Source organism: Acomys russatus, chromosome 19 (genome assembly GCF_903995435.1).
Source record: "Acomys russatus chromosome 19, mAcoRus1.1, whole genome shotgun sequence".
Lineage (NCBI taxonomy): Eukaryota > Metazoa > Chordata > Mammalia > Rodentia > Muridae > Acomys > Acomys russatus.
In genome coordinates, this window is record NC_067155.1 from 9,963,800 (window position 1) to 9,991,429 (window position 27,630).

At 37.8% G+C, this 27,630-nt stretch overlaps 1 protein-coding gene across 1 annotated transcript; it reads left to right on the forward strand.

The window, feature by feature from the left end:
* The first annotated feature begins 464 nt into the window (after nucleotides 1-464).
* On the forward strand, nucleotides 465-20,491 carry LOC127203083 (sulfotransferase 2A1-like). Its single transcript, XM_051161889.1, has 5 exons — nucleotides 465-701; nucleotides 4,711-4,837; nucleotides 7,036-7,130; nucleotides 14,276-14,447; nucleotides 20,264-20,491. The coding sequence occupies exons 1-5, from the start codon at nucleotides 465-467 to the stop codon at nucleotides 20,374-20,376; spliced, it is 744 nt and encodes a 247-aa protein (XP_051017846.1). The 3' UTR covers nucleotides 20,377-20,491.
* Nucleotides 20,492-27,630: the final 7,139 nt, after the last annotated feature.

A 27,630-nucleotide genomic window follows, 5' to 3' on the forward strand; every position in this document is an offset into this window, starting at 1 on the left:
GTTGGGCAGTGGTGGTGCATGCCTTTAATCCCAGCACTTGGGAGGCAGGGGCCAGCAGATTGCTGTGAGTTTGAGGCCAGCCTGGTTTACAAAGCAAGTCTAGGACAGACATGGGTATGAAACAAAGTTGGTAGCAGGCTTGGATAGCATGCACTAATCCATGGCTTTTATCACTAGAGCAGAGCAAACTGATCAGAATGGTCCACACCTGTGATCAATGCATTCCAGAGGGAGAGTCAAGGCAACCAGAAGTTCAACATTATCATTGACTACATACAGAATTCTAGGGAAGCCTGCATTATATGAGATTGTACAGTTGGGGAGACAGAGAGACACAGACAGAAATACACGCATACATTCAGAAAGAGAGAGAACAAAAAGATCTGATTCTTTATGGGAACTGGCTACAGTGTCAACTGTATGTGGGTTTTTTTTTTTTTTTTTGGTATGTCTAGTTAAAATGAATGACATCTACCCTTCTTTCTCATCCAGGAACTAACTGGTTAGTGGAGATTGTCTGTCTGATTCTTTCCAAGGGGGATCCTACATGGGTAAAATCTCTGCCTGTCGAGGAGCGTGCTCCATGGATAGAAATTGGTGAATATAGTAGAACACTAAAAAATAAGGAGGACCCACGTCTCATCACCTCTCATCTCCCTGTCCAACTCTTCCCCAAATCTTTCTTCTGTTCCAAAGCCAAGGTCAGTGTTAGCGTCCAGAGTTATGTGATCTATTCTTAATTAACTCTTTCTATTTATTTATTTTTAATTTGTGCATGTGTGTGTGTGTGTTTGTATTGGTGTGCATGGGTCTGCTTATCATCACTTTTAACACACACACACACACACACACACACACGAGTGCCTGCAAATATCAGAAGAGGGTGCTAGATGACCAAGAACTGGAGATATTTGTGACACTGGAGATGGTTGTGAAACTTAATGTGGATGCTGTGAACTAAACCCAGTTCCCAGCAACAAACTCTGGTAACGAACCAAGCGTTATCTCCAGCTCCTAGACACCCTCTTTAAAAACCTCAGTGTTTTCATGTGTCTATGTGTTCATGGGTCTGTGTGCATCTCTGTGTGTGTGCTCATGCCGTGGAAGTTATGGGGAATCCAGAGGACAATTTGCATGAGGTGGACAGGGAATTGAACCCAGATCTCTAGTTGTGGTGATCAGTAACTTCACCCACTGACCCACATCTCCCATGGAGGGCTTTGTAATTGTCATGCATAACCATGGTTTGGGGATGTTGCTGAATACCTAGCTCTCTGTGAATTTTGGGGTATTGCCTAAGGATTTCAGGCCTTGGATGATAGTAGTTTTTTTGCCCTCAAGGCCACACTGTTGACCAATCATGTGTAGCTCATGCACCGTACATCCAGTTAAGTGGCAGTGTCAAGACGTAGTGGTAGATGTGGTGTATATTAGAGTAATTAGTCAGTTAGCAGAGGGCATTTCATCACTCTCATCATTAAAGGATATATTAACTTATCCAGAATTTAATTTCTACACCATACAGCATGTCTTTTTTACTTAATTTGCCAATATTAGACTGAAATAGAGTGGGAATGCATTTTTCTGTCTTTATTTTCCATAGGATTTAAATGTGATTTTAGCTAGACTGAGCTATTTAAACAATGCATGGGAAAGTATAGAATTAGAAGAGGAAGGCTGAGAATGTTCTCCATAAGAAAGGAAAGAGTTTAAGAAGTCTAGGGAAAAGATAAATGAACGATACAACGGGATACTGTTAAACATGGAAAGTATAGACGTAGGTAGTAACAGTGTGACCAGTAGAAAGGGGAAACCACAGAAAGGGTGGAGAGCTAAGAACAATAACTGGTTGGAAGAATTTGAAATTTATTTGTTACATATAATAAATAATATTAAAATATTTCTCAAAAATACATAGTGGTAGAACTTAGAAAAGTAAGCATTAATCAAAAATAAATTTATTGTGTGTTTCACTTATATGTATGTATGTTTATGGTGTGGTGCGTGCACTTCTCTATACATGATTGCATATGAATTGGTGTTTTTACATACATATATATGTATGTGTGTGTGTGTGTAACATACAGAAGGATATGTTGCATGTGTGTGTGGATAGTGAATATAAGCATGTTTGACTATGTTGTGGTACAGGTGTATTGGGTATGTCTTGACAATTCTATGACTGTGTGTTATGTGTGTGAGCAAATATTTTTGTGCATCTCTCAGTCTTTTTTTTCATCTCTCAGTCTTAAGAATGTATTACAATCCAGTTTAATTTCTTGATATTTTTGAGACAGGATCTTGAAGCCCACACTGGCCTTGACCTCACTGTGTAGTTAACAATAACAAAGAGTTTATGATCCTTCTATTCCGACTCATGAGTGCTAGAATTAGAGGGTTATGCTACTGTGCCCAACATGCAAGAGCTCATGTGTATAGTGTATACTATATATTCCTTTTATATCGATTCAAAGAATTACCCTACCTTTAAATGTTATATTTTACATATAGTGGTATGCATGTCTGAACTTATTAGTGTGTATATGTGAGTATGCATGTGTTTGTGTGCACGCATGTTTATTTGTGAGTCTGCATGTATGTCTCTATGAGTGTGTATAGTTGTGTGTGTGCATATCTCTACGCATGTGAATAGGTTCCTGTGTATTTGTGTGTGATTTTAGTGCATGCTTAGATGTTATGTGTCTGTGTATTGAGTGTGTGTGTGTGTGTGTGTGTGTGTGTGTGTGTGTGTGTGTGTGTTTGTGGATAGTGTCAATGGACACTGTCCTGATGTCAGTTCTCTTTTCTATCACGGGATTCCTGGGGCACAAACTAAGATAGTCAGGCTTTGTAGATTGCATTTTATGTGCTATGCCAATTCACTGGCTCCTAATTAATCAAGTTTAACTAAATAAGTTGCTCCTGTACCATGTGCTGATTTACTCCTGTTAGTTGATGGCTGGGTATGCAGCATGTTGTTCGGGTACCAGTATTTTAAATCTCTGGATTGCTGTGGTTTCATGGCTGATTTTACACCGAGTCTAGATGTCCAATGAGATCAGCACCACTCATTCCTTTACTGTGGCTGACAAGGGAAAACAAGAAGTGACCAGGAGAACTGGATATCAGAGCCAGGACAGATCATTATTATTAAACTGCAGTCTAAGTATGTGAGTGCACAGTGCTGTGTCTCTGTGAACAGACTTGCATGTGAACACTGCACACTTTATGAACCAGGACTCTGCTAGTGATCTTCCATCACACAACAGAAATGTAAAACCATCTACATTTGCATTACATGGAGGGATGTGTCAGAGGTTAAGGGGATCTGCTGAAGTTGCAGAGGATCTGGCTTTCATTCTCAGCATCCACATTCATTGGCTCACAACCTGTTGCAGCTATTTTGCCAGTATGGCCTAATAATGTTTATTATTAGGCCTATAATTATTATCATGGCAGTGTTCTCTAACCCCCTAGCAACCAATCAAGACACAGACACCTGTTATATTTTTAAATAGCCTTAGTTAACCTGGGGCGGGGCAGATTTTAACTCCCTTAACTAATTCCCATGATGGGTAATGCATCCCATACCTGCTCCAACCCTCATGCCATCTGTTTCTAATAATGTCTATCAAGCTACCTCCCATCCATAATCCCAAATACTTGCTAATTATTATCATCTGGGACAAGTCTCCTTCCATGCCAGACATGTGCTTCTCCTTCTCTTAACCCATGGCCCAGCCTTCTTCTCCTCCCCAATCCTCAGGTCTCTCTCCCTCCCAAGATTCTTTTTGTCTCCCCAAGCCCTGGGACCCGAGCCACACCTATTCATTTTCCCTGCCTAGATGTGATGTCTTTTTACTGGTAAAACAGGTTAGGCTCTTAGGCAAGGTACCAGTAGGGCACAGACACAGAGACAGCAACCAGTAATTAGCATCAAAGTACATTAGACCAACTGCCAACACAACTTCTTATAATTTCAGTTCAGGAAGATCTGGCTCCCTCTTACTGCCTCTTAGATACTGCATTCATGTGAAAATACAAACACAGGAATAGACACATATACATTAAAGTAATATTAAAACTCAATTGTCTTTTGAACCTTCCCTGGAGTTTTATTGTGTGGTCCAGTGGAATATCAATCATGTTTTTACATTGCTCCAATTTTATCAGACAGGTTCAGGAAATTCTTACCATATGTAATTGTGTAAAGCACACTGTAACCCATTTATAGCCGAATCCACCAAAGGCAAGTGGTTCTGGTACATGCCTGTAATCAAGGCAATTGGGATGTAAAAAGAACAAAATCAGTTCATGATAATTATTATCTATACCATTATTTTGAGGCCTGCCATCACTACATCAGACTTATCACCCTCCCAAAAGAGGGAGAGACAGCATAAGAGGTTAAGTTTCTTGTCATGCATGGGAAGCTAAAAGAGATCCATGGTCTTCACGTAATGGTAAAAGGACAAACCTCAGATTAGACGGTTCTTTGACATCTATATACATAGTCTAAGCACTATACACATAAAAACAACTGCACACACACACACACACACACACACATGTTTAAATAAAGTGGCACAAAATAAAAAGGAGTAATCCACTGGTATTTGCAAGGTATTTTATTAAATTTTTCTGGGAAACCATACGAAGATGTTGGAAACTAAGTGCTGTAATTTTCATTCTCCAATTTTTCTATTGAAGATGATTTATCTATTAAGAAATCCCAGAGATGCTCTTGTGTCCGGTTACTACTTCTGGCATTCCACAAATTTCTTTAAGAAACCAGAGTCACTGGAAGGATTCTTTAAGGACTTCATTCAAGGAAATGGTGAGTATGCTGTGTAGAATGTGATGAGTGTGAGTGTTGGCCTGGGAAGCCTGTGGGCTTCATAAACACTGGAAAGTAGATCAAGTGAGTGACAAAACAGTCCACCCTCTGCCTGCCCTATGGTTAAATATCCCAGGTGCTTCAAATCTACAGAAAATTCAGTACCAAAAGAGCCCACACATTTCAACCAAGTGCTCTATCACCATTTCTAGCCTCACCTCTCCTTTTTCTTCTCTTTTAAATTGCCCAGGCTGTCTTTAACGGGGCTATAAATCCAACGAAACCAATATCTACTTTGTCTCTCTGTAGAATGTTCATTCATTAAGATGCTGAGGAGTCATAACATGTAAGGTGGACATCATATGTGAGATACAGTTCAGTGGGCAGTGGTACTATGTAAACCACTATGAGGACTAGAGTTAAGATCCCATCACCCACATAACATGGAAGTGGTTTTTCATAGACGTGTGGCCCTGGTGCTACAGTATTAGCAAGCAGAGACAGGAGAAGATCTGGCAGTATTAAATAATTTTTCTTTTGATGTGATGCAACACCATGACCATGAAAACTTATAGCAGGAAGTTTATTTCTGCTAATAGCTCCAAAGAGATAAGTGACCATGGTGATAAAGCACACAATTGGAAGCTAGAACAAGAAGATGATACTATATTTCCTTAAGCATAAACATGAAACAAAGAGAGGAACCTGGGAGTTTCTAGAGCTTTTGAATCCTCAAAATGCATCTCCATTGTCATTTTTCCTCCATGAACATCACATGACCTAAGCCTACTCAAACAGCAGCAGCAAACATCTGACATTCAATCCACCAAATGTGGGTTGTGGTTGCCAGTATAGCTAAAAATTCTAAACCCTGAACTTAAGGAAAAACAATCTCCAAAGGAGTAAGGAAGACAGCAATAGAGGAAGACACATAACTTCTTCCTCTGGCATTTGCCCCAGTGCACACAGGAAAATACACCAATGCACACACATGCACACAGATGTGATAATATACCATAGACACATACATCGATAATTAGCTAACAATATCTTCTACACAAAGGCACACACAAAATTATGTGTTCTGAGCAAACAGTAGGCAGAGTAGAACCTGATACAACCGAGGATAGTGCATATTCCTAAGAGATGTATTAGGAGGAAACAAATGATGGGCTGGAGAAACTGCTCAGCAGTTAAGAGTGTAGACTGATCTTTTAGAGGCCCCAAATAAAGAGCTAAAAACTAATTTGGGTGCTTCACAACTGCCTGTAACTTTAGTGGCAAGGCCCATATAAAAGCCAGGCAGGCCTCATAGTCCCTATAACACAGAAATTGACAAGTGGGTACTGGACCCTAGGAAAAGTTGGCTGGCCAGACGAAGAGTAAATTGTCAAATTCTTGGTTCAAATAAAGTGCATATTGGAGTAAATAGAGGAGAAAACCTGGGAAAGACATTTGACATTAGCTTTCAGGCTCCATATGTATGTATACAGTGCATGTGCTCCTTTACCCCCACACATACTGCACTATACACAAAGACATACAACTACATACATGTACATAGTAAACATGCAATCAGAATTATTTAAAAAGTGCTGAGGCTGAGTAGGCAAAGCAAAACATTTTTGTTTAGATGTGGCTAAGATAATTATTCAAGGAGTATTGTATTAAGTCACAGGGTCCCTTTTTGTTTCTGTATGGAGATCCCTGTTTCCTCCACACACATTTGTGCTGATTGAATCTTCCAGGAGATTCCCTTTTACACCACTTCCCCTTATGTCTTTTAGATCATTAATACAATAGTTATTTAGGCATCATAAATCTCACTATAAACATTTGCAAATATAATTTCAAAATACAATCATATGACTGTAAAAATGCACAAGATTTGTTTTCAGTTACAGATTAGAAATGTGGGCAGTGGTTATGATTAGTGAAGACTAGAGAGATGGCCCCTGACTTCTTTTTAAATGCTCACTTTATTCATTTGTTGTTCATGTATGTGCATGTATGTCTGTGGAGGTTAACTTGAGGGATGAGGTTTTTTTTTGTTTGTTTGTTTTATACTTAGTGGGTCAGAGGTATCAAACTCAGGAAATGAGGCTTATCATTAACCAAATGTAATCACTAAGCCATCTATCTGACCAGATCTCCTGACTTTTCTCTTTACTCTTCACATTCTGCTCTCCCTGGCACAGTACCATATGGATCGTGGTTTGAGCACACACGTGGCTGGTTGTCCTTGAGAGACAGAGACAACATCCTGCTGCTTAGTTATGAAGAGCTGAAAAAGGTAAGAATCATTCTCACCCTCAGCACACAGTCTCTCACCGCCTCACTCCATGCACCATTCTCCATCCTCAGGGTCCCTATTCCACATGTTCTGTCAATGCTAGTCTTAGGGAGAATCGTAAAAGTTGTCTTTGCTCTCTCCATGAGTGTGCTTCTTGTTTGTCCTCTTTCAAGTCCCGGATTCTTCCTTCAGGTCTTTCCAGGCACATCCTGCAACACTACAAAGGCAATATGCAGCAAGCCTGCAGCCAACATCAAACTGAATGCAGAGAAACTTAAATCAATCCCACTGAAATCAGGCACATGACAAGGCTGTCCACTCTCTCCATTTCTCTTCGATATAGTTCTTGAAGTCCTAGCTAGAGCATAAGACAGCTAAAGGACATCAAGGGGGATACAAATAGGAAAGGAAGAAGTTAAAGTCTCCCTATTCACAGATGATATGACAGTATACATCAGAGACCCTCAAAATTCTACCAAAGAACTCCTAGAGCTGATTTAAAAAAAAAACTCCATCCAAGTGGCACAATCTAAAATTACCACAAAAAATTCTGTAGCCCTCCTATACACATATGACAAAAGGGCTGAGAATGAAATTAGGGAAACCACACCCTTCACAATAGCTTCAAATAATATAAAGTATCTTGGTATAAATCTAACCAAGCAAGTAAAAGACTTATATGAAAAAAAAAAACTTCAAGTCTTTACAGAAGGAAATGGAAACATCTCTCATACTCATGAACTTGAAGAATCAACATAGTAAAATGGCCATGCTACCAAAAGCAATCTGCAGATTCAGTGCAATCCCTATAAAAAATACCAACACAATATTTTACAGAACTAGAAAGATAAATTCTCAACTTCATATAGAAAAAAATAAACCCAGGATAGCTAAAATAATCTTGTACAATAAAAGATCTTCAGAAGGAATCTCCATCCCTGATCTCAAGTTGTACTATAGAGAATCAATAATAAAAACAGCATGATACTGGCATGGAAATAGGCCAGTTGACCAATGGAATCGAATTGAAGACCCAGAAATATATCCACACATCTATGGTCATTTGGTTTTTTACAAAGAATCCAAAACCATAAAATGAGAAAAAAGGCAGCATTTTCAACAAATGGTGCTGGTCTAACTGGATATCTACTTGTAAAAATGCAAATAGATCCATATTTATCACCCTATAGGAAACTAAAGTCCAAATGGATTAAAGACCTCAACATAAAACTGAACACACTAAATCTGTTAGAGGAAAAAATGGGCAAAAGTCTAGAACTCATTGGCACAGGAGACAATTTCCTGAACAGAACACCAACAGCTCAGGATCTAAGATCAACAATTAATAAATGGGGCATCATAAAACTTAAAACCTTCTCTAGGACAAAAGACACTGTCAATTGAACAATGTGACAACCTACAGGCTGAAAAGGGCTAATATCCAAAATATATAAAGAACTCAAGAAATTAAACACCATCAAACCAAATAACCCAATTAAAAATGGGGTACAGAACTAAACAGAGAATTAGAGGAGTATCAAGTGGCTATGAAACACTTAAAGAAATGCTCAACAACAACAAAAAAGAAGACTTTGAGATTCTATCTTACACCTATCTAAATGGCAAAGGTCAATAACTCAAATGACAATACATGCTGGTGAGAATGTGGAGAAAGGAGAAGAACACTCCTCCACTATTGGTGGGAGTGCAAACGTGTACAATCATTTTTGGAAATCAATATGGCACTTTCTCAGAAAATTTGCAATAGTTCTACACCAAGACACAGCTATACCACTCCTGTTCATATATCTGAAAGATGCTCCACCATACAACAAAGACATTTGCTCAACTATGTTCATAGCAGCTTTATTCATAATACCCAGAATCTGGAAACAAGCTAGATGTCCCTCAACTGAAGAATGGATAAAGAAACTGTGGTACATCTACACAATGGAATACTACTCAGCTACTAAAAACAAGAAAATCTTGAAATTTGCAGGCAAATGGATGGAACTAGAAATGATCATCCTAAGTAGATAACCCAGACCAAAAAGACACTCATGGTATATAGTAACTTATAAGTGGGGTTTACTGTAACAAATATGTCCTCTGAGAGACTCCACACATTGGGGGATAGGGACAGTTACTGAGCCTGGAAGCTGGACACTGGGCAGAGTGCTGAGAGTTGTATGGTGGCCTTGCAAGGCCAAAGAAGAAGAGGTTACATGTAGTACAGAGGACAGTGGATAAGCTGAGGTCAGATGTTAGGGGTGGAGGACTCCCCTTTCTAAGGACTAAGGGAGGGAGGGAAAGGGGGCGAGGGAGGGATGGGATCAGGAGATGAGGAGGGAGGAGGCTGCACATGGAATGTATAGAATTCAAACTACAGAACAAGCAGGTACTTATATTGCTAATCCTACTACATGAGAATAGCTCTGGAACTGGCTGAAATACAAATGCCTATGCATAGACAAGGCCTCATGGTGGACACAGATTCTCTATGACTTATCATTAGAGGTAATTCTTAGTATGGCATGAAGGAAGATTTGCAGATGTCTTATTTCTGATTATACAATGAGCAGAGAACCAGCCTTAATTTCTCTGTATATTTCTGTATACCTCATACAATTATAATGTTAGAACTGTATAATGCTTGTGATAAATTATGTTTTCAGAAAAAAAAAAACCCAGACACTGATGCTGGATCAGACATGACAGGATTCATTGCTCTCAGCATGCTGCACACTGACATTCTGCATCCTCCAGTTTCCAGCCCAGGTGCCTCAGTCACTGTCACCCATCATAATTGGACAGCATCCAGGACAGCATTGAGGAAAGCATCTGATCCTAATTGGTCCAGCATTTCATACTGTCCCACACAGGAATTATATGAAGCCTGGAATTTCTCACCATTTAGAAACTGGACCACAAATGCTATCCCTGGTTTACTTAACCATTTTTCCCAATTTGAGGGGACGGGCTTCAAAAGTATTATTTGTCCTAAATCATCCTGAAGAAACCTTGAGAGAGTGATGTTCCAGTTCCTTTAAGGGGAGTGGGTAGGTTTCTGTTTGCTCTTTTGTGAAGATGATGCTTATTTTCATCAGAAGGTGGTTATGAGTTAATATTGGTTTTAGACAGAAAGAAACCCAAGTTGGACTCAGGGACATCTCTCTTTTCCTTTATTTTTCTTTCATAGGTAAGGTGATAGGAGCTGAAAAGAAAGAAAGGGGGATATAGAAATATTGAGGGATGATAGAACAAAAATGTAGATTATTGAATCTACTTCTCAACTCAAGGCCTTAACTGTTACTCATAAATAAGGTTATTTTCAATTCATTGGTATAGAATTTTGAATATTGATGCAAATCATTGTCATGTCAAAAACTAGTCTAATTTTATCACAAGAATATATATCCAAATCTAACAGATAGATATGATTCTCTAGACATATCAGGTAAAATAGTTAAATAAAGTCTTCAAAAGCCTCAGAGACCTACAGAACATGGCATTTAAAGATGTTTTAATTATTCTAAAGTTTCTTTGACAACAAGATAAGTTAACACCTGGCAACACCCAGACTACCTCAAAGAAAATGTTCAACATCAAAGAACCTCCTTACAGAGTTAGCTTCAAATATGGCAAAGAAGCCACTGGGGAAAATGTCATTATTTCTGCCACAGATAGAATTCTGCCTAAAAGTGGGCAAGCACAGATGCAGACAGAACCAACGGCCAAACTATGCCAAGACAGGGTACGCAAGTCCTCAATAGTCCCTGCCTTGCAAATATGTATGTCAGAGATATTGGGCTAGAAAGCAGAAGAAGATGCTCCAACATCATTGAGAGTTGGGTGACCATTCAGGCAGTAAACTATCTCAGTCTTTTTTTTTAATTTTAGAAACTGCTAACCTGTACTTCCAGTTCATTCAGGTATTTAAGTTTTATCCCTACTCATGTCTCTGATGGGGTTGAAGACCTGATAGTTTAGTCATATAATTTAGCTTAGTTGGTTAGGGATTAAGATGTTTTTAGATCAAGATAGATGTTTTCAGTTAATAAAAATGAGATACGATAGATATTGATTTTCATTCAGAAATTTAGACCTGATAAGATAGGAAAGATGCTTTCTTCAAGTTTGACAACTACAAAGAACCAAATCATTATGAATGTAACATTTATATAACTCTTGATTGTCTCATGGTTCTTCCTGTTGTATACAGTTTATTTTATTCATGTGTAAGAATATAAATGTATATGTTAAAATTAACTAAAAATGATAGTATGTAGGTGTTTGGCACTTTTTCTATGACAATGTACATAAGTAAAACCAAATTATTTTCATACTTAACATGGTTCCATAATCTATTTTCTTTATGTGTTTTCAGAACATGTACTAACATAGGACCTTTTATTTATGGGGAATAATTTACTTATTGTATTTACTTATGTACATATGTATTTGGCAGTACAATAATTCCCATTTTCAGAAAGCTAAACTGAGGCACAGATATGTACATGCAGTTACAACTCAGTTTTACCACTGGACAATTGCAATTAAATTTTGCTATGTGAAAGATCTTTCAAAAACTTTTGTGAAGTAGAGAAAGTATGTGCCAAAAATAGTTGATAAATATGAACCCAACATATGACCAGGTACTATTTTTATTGACATTATTACTGTGATGGTGAAACAATTACTCATTTTATCTCTAGTGTTTCACACAATTCTTAGCATATAGTATTTGCCAAATATGCCTATCATGAATGACTCATAATATTGGCTTTTGAACCTCTTAGCATATAAATATATATGTAGTTGTTTACTAAGATACCATCTCAGTTAATTTTAAGTGACATTTGTTTTCAATTTTTACTTATTTTGACATAATTCTATACACAAACCTACAACTCAATAGAAAAACATCATGATAGACATCACTGGAGTAAAATATGCCATAATGTGATTGGTATAGAAAGGTATTGAAGCCATGAGGATACTTTGTGGACTCCTTATTGTTGCCTTCTATTTATCTCATTCATAAATCGCACTCTAACACCATTGTCACCATATCTAGATATTGATTTAAAGAACTGGGTAGCACTGACAGAATTCTGCATAAAAATAGGCAAGCTTGGATTCAGGCAGAGTCAAGCCAGGGAAAGCAAGTCCACAATAGTTCCTGCCTCACAAATATGTAAGTCAGATATATGGGGCCATAAGGTTGAAGATGATTCTCCAAAGTTATAGAGAGTTTTGGGTGACTGTTTAGGCAGCAAACTGTCTCTGCCATATTTTTTAACTTTGGATCCTGCTAACCTGCACATCCTGTTTTCTCAGGTAATTGAGTTTATTCTTTCTCAAGTCTCTGATGTGTTTGAAGACCAAATAGTTTAGTGTCACAATTAAGCTTAGTTGTTTAGGGGTTAAGATGTTTTTAGGTCTAGATAGATGTTTTAAGTATGTTGAGATAAGATATGACAGATATTGGGATATATTCATAATTTTAGACTCATCAAGATAGGAAAATGTTTTTTCAAGGTTGCCAAATACAAATAGCCAACACATTATGAGTGTATTAATATAATTTCTGATTTTGTGGTTCTTCTTGATGTATGTAGTTTTTTAAATATATGTAATTATATAAATATATATATGTAAAAAATAAAAGATGTTTAAAATCAAATTTTTTACTGCATATGGTGGTAGTGCAGAGCAGATTCCACTTGCACTTTGGGTTGTAAATATTTCTGTGATAGGCCTGTAAAAATTACCTAGTGGGTAAGAATCATTGCTGGGCCAGTATAAACACTTGAGTGCCTATCCCCAGCACCTACATAAAAGTTTAGGAATGGCTATACATATGGCAGAAAACATAAGTTGATCCCAGGAATTCAATGACCAGGCAGCCTAATTAAAGCAGAAAGAGTTTCAGGTTCAGGAAGAATCTGTCTAAAGATAGTAAGGCAAAAACTAGTGGAGGAAAACACTCAATGATGGTATTAGGCATTTTTGCCTATGGGCACATTCACATGCACACTAATGTGCATGCTACACACACACATGTACACACACAAGGACACATATATATTCACATACACACTTACATACACACACACACACATACACACACGTGCATCTCAAGAAACAGGATACTTCCCATGAGCTAGCGTAAGAAGGTAGTTGTCCTCACTCACGGTCATACTCCAGCTTCAGCCTCACTCAAGCAGAGATAATAGGTCTTACTGAATGCTGCCCTCTGTGCGGTCTCCTGTGCTTCAGCTTGGTGTTCTGGAGACAGAGTGTCATGGATCCAGGCTAGTCTCAAACTCACTATGCATCTGAGGATGCCCTTGAGCTCCGGATTCTTCTGGTTTCACCTATATCACATTATTAATAAGATTTTTAACATTTAATTCTTACTTATTTATTATGAAAGTGTGTGTTTGTATGCATTTCAAAATGTCGGCTCTTGTGATTAGGTATTTATTTTTGAGAGAATGAGAGAGAAAGAGACAGAAAGAAAGAAAGAAAGAAAGAAAGAAAGAAAGAAAGAAAGAAAGAAAGAGAAGGAGAGAGAGATAGAGTTCATAAGTTTTTTCCTTGAGTGTCAATACTTCCAGAAAAAAAAGAGTATTGATTCTTCAGAATTGATGTTATAAGCAGATGTGAGCTATCTGATTGATATGGGAACAAATGCAATCATCCCTAAGAACTGCATGTACTAGTCCATCTCTTAGCCCATTTATTCTTTAAAAAGCCATTAGTATTTTGTGTGTGTTTGTGCATGTGTGTGTGTGTCAGTGTATATGTGTGCGTCTCTGAGTGTACATATGTGTGTGGATGTGGATACAATGTGTGTACATGCATGTGCATTTGTGTGTGTTTTCATGTGATTGTGTGCATATAATGTTTATGTGTTAAACAGTGTATGTTCGGGGTGCACATGTGGAAGGTAGAAAAGAACTAAAGGAGTCTCTTCTCTCTCTGGTTCTTCTTCCTCCTTGAACTTTTTCATCCTTTCCTTGCTTACTTCCCTTTGTTGCTCCTCTTTCTCTTTATCCTTTGATTTCCTTCCTCCTAACTTCCTGTCTCTGCTGTCATTCAGGTTCACATCCTCACTGGTATTTTTTGTTTTCCTTTAGGATGCTAGGAGTGCCATCAAGAAGATCTGTGAGTTTCTAGGAAAGAAATTGGAACCAAGGGAACTGGATCTGGTGATAAAGAACAGCTCCTTCCATGTCATGAAAGAAATCAGGAACCCTGAGACCAGCACTCTAACTCATAAGGAAACCCATTTTTTAATAGTGAGAAAAGGTAGAGAAACGCTGTAGTTCTGATATGCCTCTGAATGCAAGAGACCTTTCTTGCAATTGGAAAAAGATGCTAAGACAAGGTGTATGTATGTGTCAGCTTATTTTATATATTTTTCTATTCATGTTTATGCAAGTGGTGTATGTATTCATGCCTGTGCATGTGTGGAAGAATGACTTTGGTGTTTGGTGCATGTTTTCTCTCATATGGGAATCTGTGCTTTTGTATTTGTACATGTAATAGTGTGGGTGGGTATATGTCATAAAACTAGAAATAAAACCACAAGAAAATAAAGGGGAGCTAAAATGCTTACCACTTTATCTGTTGAGGCAAGATCTTTAGCTGAACCCACAGCACGGTGTGATTCCAGGCCCTCTGTCTAGACATCTTACATAGGGAATTCCCAGTCTCTTTCCCCAAAAGCTGAGATTACAGGTTACTACCATGTCTGATCTACTTTTAAGTGAGATATGTGGGTTTTTCCTCCAGTTCTTTTTGCTTGATTGGAAAATGATTCATGCACTGAGACATCACTTTCCCAAATTTAAAGTTTTATCACTTGAAATTTTAAAATACGAAGTGCAACATTCCATTGTGGTGTGGTAAAACATAATTTATTTCCATTGCTACTTCTCCTCTCTTCTTTCCCAGCTTGTATTCTTCCAAAGGCAGTGCACTCATTTCAGCTTTCATGTATTTTGTGTCCAACTTTCTCCTCAGATACCCTTTCTTCTTTTGTGGTTTCATTTCTAGTTTTATAATTTATACCCACTCTCATTCCTATGTGAGTAGATAAATAACCAGCATTTGCTTTTTTGAATGTTGTTACCATACGTAATTGTTTCTAGATATGTTTAGTTTTCTTCAAATTTCATTTTTCTTTGTGGCTCAATACATCACCACCATATGTTATCGCAATTTTTCACTCTCTGCTCATCTGCTGATGACATCTATGATTGTTTCATTTTCTTGATACTTTGAATAGTATAACAAGACATTGAAGTAAAGCATTTCTCTTTCTGCATAAAGAATTCTTTGCATATATTCCCAAAAAGTGTGCATCTAAGTCATATTGTAGGTCTATTTTGGATTTTGTTGGAAATATCCATACTGACATTCATATTAGCCACACAGGTTTGCCCACTCACATTTCACGTTGCACATCACATAACAGGGAGAATAAGGTTCCCCTTACTGCATAATTTTACCAGCTGTTGCTGCCCTTCATCATGAACATTCTGCCTGGGACACGATAGTTTCTCCAAGTAAATTTAATTTGCATCTTCATGATGGCTAAAGATGTTAAGTACTTCAAAAAAAAACTTGTCAGTCATTTGTATTTTGAGAATTGAGAGTTCATTTCAACTGCTAACCATATATTGACAAGTACTGTGGGTTTGTAGGTATATATCAACACTAATTATTGTCACCCAGACATATCCTTGCATGTTTTTATCTGGGAATATTTTAAAAGAACTGATGTATGTTTCAGACACTTCAAGGATGTTTATTGAGCATGGGAGGGAAAAATCAAAATCAGGCTGGAGATAGAGATATTAGTGTCAACATATGTATGAAGTAGGCTAGAGAGCATGCTCCAGAGCATAAACGCATAAAAATAAAAAAGCAATAGAAACGATTGACTATGGGATTCTTTAAGACATCTTCAATGGCTAGATGAAGAAAGAAGAGTCAGGAATTAAAGTTATCCTTTGGAACACAACTAATTTGAAGCCTTTTTCAGTATGTGAGACACTATCCTAAAACAGACATAGAAAAAACAGTAAAATAATAACAACAAGAGAAAAGTAAACACACACACACACACACACACACACACACACACACACACACACGAGAGAGAGAGAGACAGACAGACAGAGAGACAGAGACAGACAGACAGACACAGAGAGAGAGAGAGAGAGAGAGAGAGAGAGAGAGACAGACAGAGAGAGAGACAGAGAGAGAGAGAGAGAGAGAGAAAGAGAGAGAGAGGCAAAACAAAAAGAACCAGATAAATCATTGTACAAATAAACATCATGCTATGAAAGCACACATTTCCTGTTCTCAGTGAACTCACTTTGGGTTTGGGATGTAGTCCACTTGTCAAAGTGCTTTCCTAGAATAGATGTATCCCTGGTTTTTATCCTAAACGCTGCATAAATGTAGCCAGGTACAGTCTGCACCTAATCTCAGCACTAAGCAGGTGAAGAATTTAGAATCAGGAGTTTAAGGATATCTTTAGCTACATAACAACTTTTAAATCACTGTGAACTAATTGAGATCCTGTCCTCAAAAAACGTTACAAAAGGGCTAAGGAGATTGCTCAGTAGTTAAAAATGTTGTCTACCAAGCTTGATGAACTGAAACCCAATTCATAGAAGTAGAACGGAGTCCTCAAGATTTTATTCTGTTCCCTCCATGCAGGCGCCATGGCACCTGCCCACTTACATACATACAGATGCACACACAAGCAAATAAAAATGAATTGTAATAATTATCACAACAGCAAAACAGCTACCCCTTCTCCCAATGAATCTGCTTTTGCATTTAACTTATTCTTAATGTATGGATGCTTTGCTTTCAGACATATTTGTATACTACATATGTGCAGTGTCCACAGAGGCTGAGGAAGGCATTGGGTTCTCTGTAATTAGAGTTAAACTAATTTGTAAGCCTTCATGGCAGTTCTTGAGTGTGAAGACAGGACCTCTGAAGGCAAATATGATTTAATTTCTTAAATCTTGATATATTTCACTGGAACTAGAATCCACATTTGAAATAACAATTCCTAGATACAATTCAAGTATCTGAGAAGATAAACCATTGCAGAAACACACTAGATCCTTACAAATGACAGACCTGATGCCACTTAATTGACCAGACAAACAAAATATTAGGGATTATTGCCCAACCTTCAAGGCCCAGTTAGGTCCTTTTTGTCTCAGGACCATGATGTTTCATCATCTGTATGGGATCATTTATCCTGGCCTGTAACACAGTCCTCCTAGGTAGAAGCTGCTCCTATCATTTCACACCCAGTTAATATTTAGTACTGAGAGATGAGGCTGAAGTGGGTTAAGAATTTAGGACATCTGAGATGGAATTCACAGGGACTTTCTGAGAAGCCGTTCATTCACACAGTACAGTATGTTATAGTGAAATGGATTCATGGAAGACAGAGAACTCAGAGCACTTTACTAGGGGAAAGAACAATATACCGTTGCATGTACTCTACAAGGTAGATCTCTGGAAACCAGCTTAAACCACTGACAGATGACTTTGGCATCATTCTGGAAACCTACATTTTTCTTATGTAGTCACTTTTGATATCTCTTACCTCACCTGCAAACACTTTGTCTTACCTTCTCTTGTGTTTCTGACATTTCTGTGGACCTGAGTATAGAAGTTCTTAGGTAATGCTGAGAGGAAGTATGAAAGTGGCCTTAGCTCTAATGAGCTTTATTTAAAATGTGGTGCCATCATCACACTAGATTTTTCATATAAAAAAAAAAACCACAAGAAAGCTACCCGTAGAAAGAGAAATTATTTTACCTTTTAAGAACATGTGTATGTGTGATCATCATGCTTTTTGCTTTTTAATTTATATGTATGGGTGTTTTCTCTTCTTGTAAATCTGTGTACCATATGCGTACTGTGGCCATGAAGGCAAGTAGAGGACATCAAATACTTTGGAACTGGAAAGAGAGATAATTGTGACTGCCATTTGTGTGTTGGAAATAGAGCACTAATAACCTGGAAGAATATTTAGTGCTATTAACTCTTAGATAATCCTTCAAACTCTTAATTGTTAAATTGATTATTTTTATTCATGTATACCTGTGTGTAAAAACGTGCATGCTACTTGCATTCAGGAACCTAAAATGCCAGGAGAGACATTCGATTTCCTGAAGCTATCAGTACAGGAACTTGCAAGGTGCCCAGCTTGGGTGCTTCATACTAAACTCAATTCCTTTGCAAGATATATGAGTGCCTTATCTCTTGAGTCACCTCCCCAGTCCATGCTTTTATTGTTTTTACATAGCTCTTGGGAAATGGTTTTTCTCTCAGGATATATCTGAATCAAATTTCTCACAGCTTCATAAGCATAAATAGTAGTTTCAAATAACCTGGATTTTGACTCTTTTTGGAGACAATGTCTACGTGCATTTGGGTAGTTTATTAAGTTTTTTTGATAGTTAATACAATGTTTATGCACACTCAGAGATAAGCGACCACTGACCTATGCTCCATGCTCATCACTGGGGAATTATAGGAAGGTATCTACACTAAGCCTCCCTGAATGAAATACTGAATCCTGAACTCAGGGACAGTGCTACATTGCTGAGCTATGACCCCACTTCTTTGAGACAGTGCCTTTACAAAGAAAATTAAGTTAAATGAGAAGATGTGGGGGACTAGGAGACTATGCACATTTAATAAGTGTTTTTAATATATTTTATTAATTTATTCATATTACATCTACATTGTTATCCCATCCCTTATATCCTCCCATTCCTCCCTCCCTCCCATTTCCCCCTTACTCCACTCCCCTATGACTGTGACTGAGGGGGACGTCCTACCCCTGTATATGCTCATAGGGTATCAAGTCTCTTCTCAGTAGCCTGCTATCCTTCCTCTGAGTGCCAACAGGCCTTCTCATCCAGAGTTCATGTGAAAGTCAGACCCCACTCTCCACTCAATTGTGGAGAATTTCCTGTCCATTGGCTAGATCTAGGTAGGGATTCAAAGTTTACTGCATGTATTGTCCTTGGCTGGTGCCATAGTTTGAGCAGTACCCCTGGGCCCAGATCTGCCCATCATAATGTTCTTCTTGTAGCTTTCTAGGAACCTCTGGACCCTTCTATTCCCCCATTCTCCCATGCTTCTCTCACCTAGAGTCCCAATAGGATGTCCTCCCTTCTGTCCCACTTTCCTCGTAAGTGAAGACTTTCATGGGACATATGCCTGGGGTTAGTCTTCAGATATAAATGAGTATATACCATTTGACTCTTCCTGCTTCTGAATTAACTCACTCATTATGATCATTTCTAGTTCTACCCATTTGTTCATAAATTTTGGGAATTTCTTGTTTTTAATAGCTGAGTACTATTCCATAGTGTAAATGTACCACCGTTTCTTTATCCATTCTTCTACTGAGGGACACTTAGGCTGTTTCCATGATCTGGCTATTATGAATAAGGTTGCTATGAACATGGTTGAGCAAATTTTCTTGTTGTGTGCTGGAGCATCTTCTGGGTATATTCCAAGAAGTGGAATAGCTGGGTCTTAAGGAAGCCCTATTTCCAGCTTTCTGATATAGCACCAGATAGATTTCCAAAGTGGCTGTATTAGTTTGCATTCCCACCAACAATGAAGGAGTTGAACAAGTGTTTTTAAAGAGGACATTTTCATAAGGAAACAACTAAAATGAAGTGATGGCACAGGAAGAAGACACGCATGTACATGCCAAGTGGAAAAGCCTGAAACAGATTTGTCCCTGGTGCTCTGAATAGGAACAAACCCCAGAAAACAAGAAATCTCAGCTTTCTACTTGCTTTAATTTTCTAGAACAAGCATGTACTTTTTATTTCACAAAGACTATTGCACATTTTTGTGGAAAAGAACATTTGAACTTTGGAAGGAGTTTTAAACACAAGAAAATGTGAATGTTTATGTCTGTGGGATTTATACAATTTTCAGTTAGATTGGAAACGTTACGTATCTATGTAGAAATATTTACATAGATAAATTAGGGGATAGACTGAACCTCAAACCTATCACAAATCCACTTCAATATTCTTCTCTATACTTTCCAGGCATCACTGGGGACTGGAAGAGTCACTTCACAGTAGCCCAGGCTGAAGAATTCAATAAAACATTTCAGGAGAAGATGGCAGATTTTCCTAAAGAGCTGTTTCCATGGGAATAGTATAAAGTATATGAATCTTACAGGGATACTTCATATGTTCTGTTGTCCTTGAACATGTATATGGCTTAGCATTATGGCGTAAAATCTACTTTTTTTAAATCAAAACTTTCATCACCAAGTATTGGGGTGATGAAATCACTCACAGGGTGAAAACACTTGCCTCCAAGCATGAGCATGTGAGTTTAATTCTGACACCAAGATGATAGTAGGCAACCAAAATGCAAAAGTTGTCCTCTGACTTACACATATACAACATAATGGCACCAACTATCAAATAAATAAATTAATGTAATTTTTAAATCTTATTAATTTTCAAAAACAGAATAATGATCCTTATACAATTATTATTCCTAATTTGTCAATAATTTTAGTCAATAAATAAAATATAGAAACAATGAATACTGTTTTTCATTTTCTCACATGTCTCTGCAATTTTTACATTTTTTCTTGCATATGTACATCTACAGGTACTTTGATCCTCTTGCTCTGTGATATTGGATGTCACTGTTCATGATGACAGGAAATGTAGTGAAAGTAGCACTTTTATTTTGGCAGAGGACTGGGAAGACCATTTGGCATGATTCTGTATTCCTACAAAATGATATCTTGTGTTCCACATTGTGAAAAGTGTTGGCACATACACTTGAATTTATTCCTATCTGCACACTAGTAGTCAGTTGTAAGATACTTAATATAACATATCTGAATATAGTTCACAATGGTGGAAGTATTGGCAAAATAGAGGGAGATGTGACCTTGTTGCAAGAGGAATCATTAGGTGTAGGCTTTAGGTTTCAAAAGATTGGTATTACTAAGTACTTTTCCTCCCAGCCTTGTTTCTGGATAAAAAGGCATGTTCCTGGAAATGTTCCTACTCCCTCCCATCAGGAACTCTATCCCTCTTAAATCATAAGCCAGTGGCCAATGTCTCTAGAGGGAAGGGGAGACCCCCAGCTGGTGCCACAACAGTGACTCCAGAAGGACAGGAGTTTGTGAGTACCACTCCTCCCTTGCCCTGCCACTGCCACTACCAAGCGAGCAGCATCACCTTTGCCTTACCTTCCCATTCTGAGTACTGCTTGGATTTTTATTTTCTTTGCAAGCTTCAGCTACTTTAAGCTTCTCACTCCCCAGAGGTGATTGCCCTAGAAGAGTTGAGTTTGCCTCAGGAACTTTAGACACCTCAAACAGCACTTCCTTTCTTTTCTGTGATGGGAAACTTGACATCATTGCAGAAAAATTTCCAAATCTCTCCCAACCCATGTTGCTTCTGCCTGTGGTAGCTCGTCCTATGGTCACCAACAGCTCTGTAATCTCAGGGATGCTGGAAACAGTTATCTCTCAGCTGGGAACAACTGTCCCCAGGCACCTCAGCCTCAGTGTCCGAGGACCACAGAACTTCAAATCATAGCAATTTCCCCTGTTAATCAACATTTAACAAGATAATACCTATTGGCCTAGTATTCATTTCTGGCAACAGACTTAAAAGAGCTATTCCAACCTGTCCATAAGGAAGGAATCCATGCCCCATGGACCAAATATATTTTATGAACTTTCAATAGCAACCTTTTAACTCCCCAACACTGGAGAGATATTTGCTCATCTTCTCTCCCCAGCCCTCTGTTTATACAATGTGAGACCCTTTTTAGAGATGAATGTCAAATAAAAAATGTAAAAAAAAGTAAAATGTAAAAAAAAAAAACAAAAAACCCTAAGTAATAAACAGGTAGGGCTACATTAAGGATGAACTGCCCCCTGATTAATTAATATACTGGAATTACAACCAGCTGTTTTACCAATGCAAAACATAAAATTGCCAGGCAATATGTATTTATTTATCTCCTCACCAGGCCTGGGACCATCTAACTGCCTTGACTACAGAACCTGGAGAGGCCTATCTACAAACCCTTCTAAAACAAACACCAAAAGAGATCTTCCCAGATTTTATACTAAGGATACAGGCAATTTTAGACAAAAAGATAGCAAAAACTACAAAAAGCAATGCTTCTAAATAATCTCATCTGGGAAAGAATGACCACAGAACACTGGCAGGCACTGCAGAGAATAAAAACATGAACACTAAGACAAACGGATTGTATATATCCATGATATTACAACTGCGTCTTATCAGACCTCCTCTCTAGCCCCAGCCATTACAACTCCAACATGGTCTTATAATAAAAATGTTTTTAACTGTAGAGAAATAAGTCACTTAAAAGTAGATTGCCTAAAAAGTAACCCATCTAACATAAACTCCTTAAAAGCATCTGTCCTCCATCCTATTGGGACTCTAAGTGAGAGAAGCATGGGAGAATAACAAAGTAGAAGGATCCAGAGGGTCCTAGAAACCTACAAGTAGAACATTATGATAGGCAGATTTGAGCCCAGGGGTCCCACTCAAACTAAGGCACCAGCCAAGGACAATACAGGCGGTAAATTTTAAGCCCCTACCCAGATCTAGCCAACAGTCAGAACATTCTCCACAGTTGAGTGTAGAGTGGGATATGACTTTCTCACGTACTCTGGTGCCTCACATTTGACCATGTCCCCTGGAGGGGGAGACCTGGTGGCACTCAGAGGAAGGATAGCAGGTTATCGAGAAGAGACTTGATACCCTATGAGCATATACAGGGGGAGGTAATCCCCCTAAGGAAAAGTTATAGTAGAGGGGAATAAGGGGAAAATGGGGGGGAGGGAGGAATGGGAGGATACAAGGAATGGGATAAACGTTGAGATGTAACAAGTATAAATTAATTTTAAAAAATAGAAAAAAGCATCTGTCCTCACTGCAGGAAGTGTTTCCTTTGGAAAAGTGGGAAATCTAGATATGATAATAATAATGATAGGAAGTTCCTGCTGCCTTTAAACTCCTAGTTGGCAAACACTCAGGTCTACCGGCAAGAAAAAAGAGCCCACATTTCCACTGTGTAACTAATACACTAAAAGAATTCACCACAAATTCTCAATAAAAATTGACAACAAAACTTTTGGTGCCTAATAGATACAGGAGCTGAGAAAATCATTCTAAGACAAGATGATGTCGCTCCCCACTTTCGGCCCGTTTACCAGGGCCTTACCGTATACATGTAGGTATCCTTTCATAAACATGTCTCACCCCAAAACTTTTAAAAGTTGATAGAGGAAGATGGGTCAACTGTACTATGAGTTCTAGTGGCCAATGTGGCCACCAACTTTCAGGGCAAAGACACCCTAAAAGACCTAAATGTAGTTCTCTTCAGTGGGGAATAAGAAGAATGCCTCCAAATGGAGAATTACCAGAAATATGAAGAACAAACGAATGTCAATTCCAAGAGCCACTGTAGATTACATTACTCCCTGCCTATAAAGGATCTCAGAAGACACTGTCTGGGTGAAACAATGGCCTTTATAGAGGAAAACATGAATAATTTTACACATTATGTAAATACCAATGAAACATGGGACAATGCAAATGAGGTTCATTGTGCGCATCTATCAGAGTACCTCCTGGCTTCTTCCATATATATATTCCCTTTACCCAAGGAATAAAGTTGATTTGCCTCCCTGCACTTGGTCCAGGAAGTCCATCAGTCCATCGTGCCCACATCCCTCTAAGTCCTGTGTCTGTCTCTGCACCTCTTGCACACATGTGTTGGTGGTCAATAGCCACGAAGTAAAGGAAAAACCCACATGTAGGTCTTTCATATGTGTATGCACATGTGTGAGAAGTGTCTGTGGGAGACAAGAAGAGGAAATCAAATTTTCTGGAAATTCCATAACAACAAAGATTCTGGGGGAAAAAAACCCATGTCCTCTGGAAGAATAAAGCCTCTGAGCCATTTTCCTAAGTAATATGAATGTAGATAATTTCACATTTGTGTTGTGTGATGAAAGGTCACAAGTATAAGGCTTACAAATAAAGTGTGCAGTGTACACAGACTCAGCACTGCTCCAGCATTACCCAGGTGTGGGTGACTGTTCAGGCCACACACTGTCTTTGTCAGATTTTCATTTTGGAAGCTGTTAACCTACACTTCCGGTTTATTCAGGTAACTAATTTTTATTCCTTTTCATATCTCTGAGGGGGTTGAAGACCAGATTGTCTACTTTTCCACTTAGTTGTATAGGGATTAAGATGTTTTTAGGTCTAGGTAGATATTTTAAGTTGATAGAGATGAGACATGATAGATATTGATTTACATTCAGAATTTTAGACTGACCAAGGTCGGAAAGATGTTTTCTTCAGGCTGCCAAATTCAAGAAGTCAAAACATTATGAATGTAACATCTTTTATAATTCCTGATAGTTTCATGGTTCCTCTTGGTGTATATAGTTTATTGTATTTATTTGTAATAATATAAATGTACATATAAAATGAAAAATAATAAGAAAAATTTAGAAAAGAAAAAGAACATAAAGAGCTACTTTTTGCTACACTGAACAGACTGAAGTAAGAAAAGAAAAAAGTTATGTCAAACAGAGCTAAATACACAGAATTGATATTGAGTCCAGTTTAGGCAGCCTGGGAATTAGTCTTTGCTTACTCACTAAATAAAAAACATGTACACATAATCAAGTTAGATCAGCACCATTTGTTGCAGATGCTATCGCTTTTCCATTGTATGGCTTTTGCTTCTTTATCAAAATTCAAGTGTCCACAGGTGTTTGGGTTTATTTCTGGTTCTTCAATTCAATTCCCTTGATAAATCTGTCTTTTTCTATGCCAGTATCATGAAGTTTTCTTACTGTTGTCCTGTAGCAGAGCTTGAGATCAGTGATGGAGACACCTCCAGATCTTTTATTGTATAGGATTTTCTAAGCTATGTGAGGAATTTTTGCTCTCCATATGACGTTGATAATTGTTTTTTAAGATCTGTAAAGAATTACATTGGCATTTTGATAGGAAATGCATTTAATCTGTATATTGATTTTGGTATGATGGCCACTTTTACTATGTTAATATTACAGATCCATTAGCATTGGAGATCTTTCTGTTTTCTGATATCTTCTGCAATTTTTTCTTTAGACATTTGAAGTTTTTTTTCATACAACACTTTCAATTGCTTTGCTAGAGTTACACCAACAGACTTTATATTTTGTGACTATTGTGAAGGGCGTGGTTTCCCTAATTTCTTTCTCAGGCTGTTTGCTCTTTGTATAATGGAGAGCTCCTTATTTTCTTGAGTTTTTGTTTTAATCCAGTCACTTTGCTGAAGGTGTTTTTCAGCAGTAGGAGTTCCTTGTTAGATTTTTTTAGGTGACCTATATATACTATCATGTTATCTGAAAAGAGTGATTCTTTGACTCCTTTCCAAAGTGCATCCTTTTGATGTTCTTTAGTTGTCTTGTTGTTCTAGCTAAGACTTAAGTAATATATTGGAGATTTACAGAGACAGTTCACAGCCTTGTCCTGATTTTAGGGGAATTGATTTAAGTTCCTCTCCATTTAGTTTGATGTTGTAAACACACTTGCTGTATATTGCCTTTGTCTTTACTATATATAGGTACTTGCCTTGTATCCCTGATTTCTCCAAGACTTTTAATGTGAATGTGTGTTGCATTTGGCCAATTGGTTTGTCAGCATCTAAGGTGATGATCATGTGTTTTTTTCTTTCAGTGTCTTTATATGATTGATTACATTGATAGATTTTTGTATATTTAACTATGCAAGCATGCCTGAGATGAAGCTTACTTGGTCACAGTGAGTGATATTTTAATGTGTTCTTGAAATTGGTTTTCTAGTATTTAATTGAGTAGTTTTGAATCAATGGTCATAAGGAAAATTGGTCTGAAATTATTTTCCTTTTTTTGGGTCTTCATGTAATTTAGGTATTGAGGTGAGTGTGGCCTCATAGAATGAATTTGGTAATGTTCCTTCTGTTTCTTTTTTTAAAGATGTATTTATTGTGTATACACTTTCCTGCTTGTGTATCTGCCTGCCAGAAGAGGGAATTAGATCTCATTGTAGATGGTTTTCAGTCACCATGTAGTTGCTGGAAATTGCACTAAGGACCTCTGGAAAAGCAGTCAGTGCTCTCCACATCTGAGCCATCTCTCCAGCTCCTGTTTCTTCTGTTTCTATTTTGTCAAAGAGTTTGGAGAGACTTGGTATTAGTTTTTTCTTTGATGGTTTGGTAGAATTCTGTGCTTAATTCTTCTGGGCCTGGGAATTTTTGGTGGAGAAACTACTGTTGACTGTTTCTATTTCCTTAGAAGACACAGGACTATTTAATTTGTTGACCTGAAGTTTATTTAACTTTGGTAAGTAGAATATGTGAAGAAAAGTGTCCATTACATTTAGATTTTCAAATTTTGTGGCATATAGTGTTTTGAAGTAAGACCAAATGATTCTTCGGATTTCCTTAGAGTCTATAGTTATTTCTCCCTTTTCATTTCTTATTCCATTGATTTAAATACTCTCTCCTTACCTTTTGATTAATTTGGCTAAGTGTTTGTCTATCTGGTTGATCTGCTCAAAGAACCAACACTTCATTTCATTGATATATTTAGTTGCTTTCTAGATATTTACATGTAGAAAAAGCAAATACAAAAATAGCTATCACCCTGCACAAAAGTAAAGGTGAAGTGGATTAAAGACTTCAATATAAAACTAAACACACTGAATCTGTCAGAAAAAAATGGGGAAGAGCAACAAACTCACTGGCACAGAAGAAAACCTCCTGGACAGATCACAAACTGCTTAGCCTCTAAGGTCAACAATTAATGAAATGGAGCTCATGAAAATGAAAAGCTTCTGGAATGCAAAGGACACTTTCAACAGAAAAAAAATGACAGCCTACTAACTGGTAAACAATCTTCACCAACCCTACAATGGACACAGGGCAAATATCCAAATTATATAAAGAACTCAAGCAGTTAAACACAACCAATGCAAGTAATCCAATTAAAATGGGAGAATTCTTAACAAGGGGATATCAAATGGCCATGAAACAATTAAAGCAATGTTCAAAGTTTCTAGTCATCAGGGAAATATAAATCAAAACAACTCTGAGAGTCTACCTTATACCAATCAGAATAGTACAATTAAAAAACTCAAAGGAAAACACATGCTGGTGAGGATGTGGAGAAAAGAGGGCATGCCTCCATTGCTAGCGTGAGTGGAAACTTGTACAACCACTTTGGAAATCAATCTGGGCCTTTCTTAGAAAATTTGGAATAGGATTGCCCCAAGACCTATCTCTATTACTCCTGAGCATATAGCCAAAAGCTTGCTCCACCATATAACAAAGACATTTGTTCAGCTTTTTTCATATC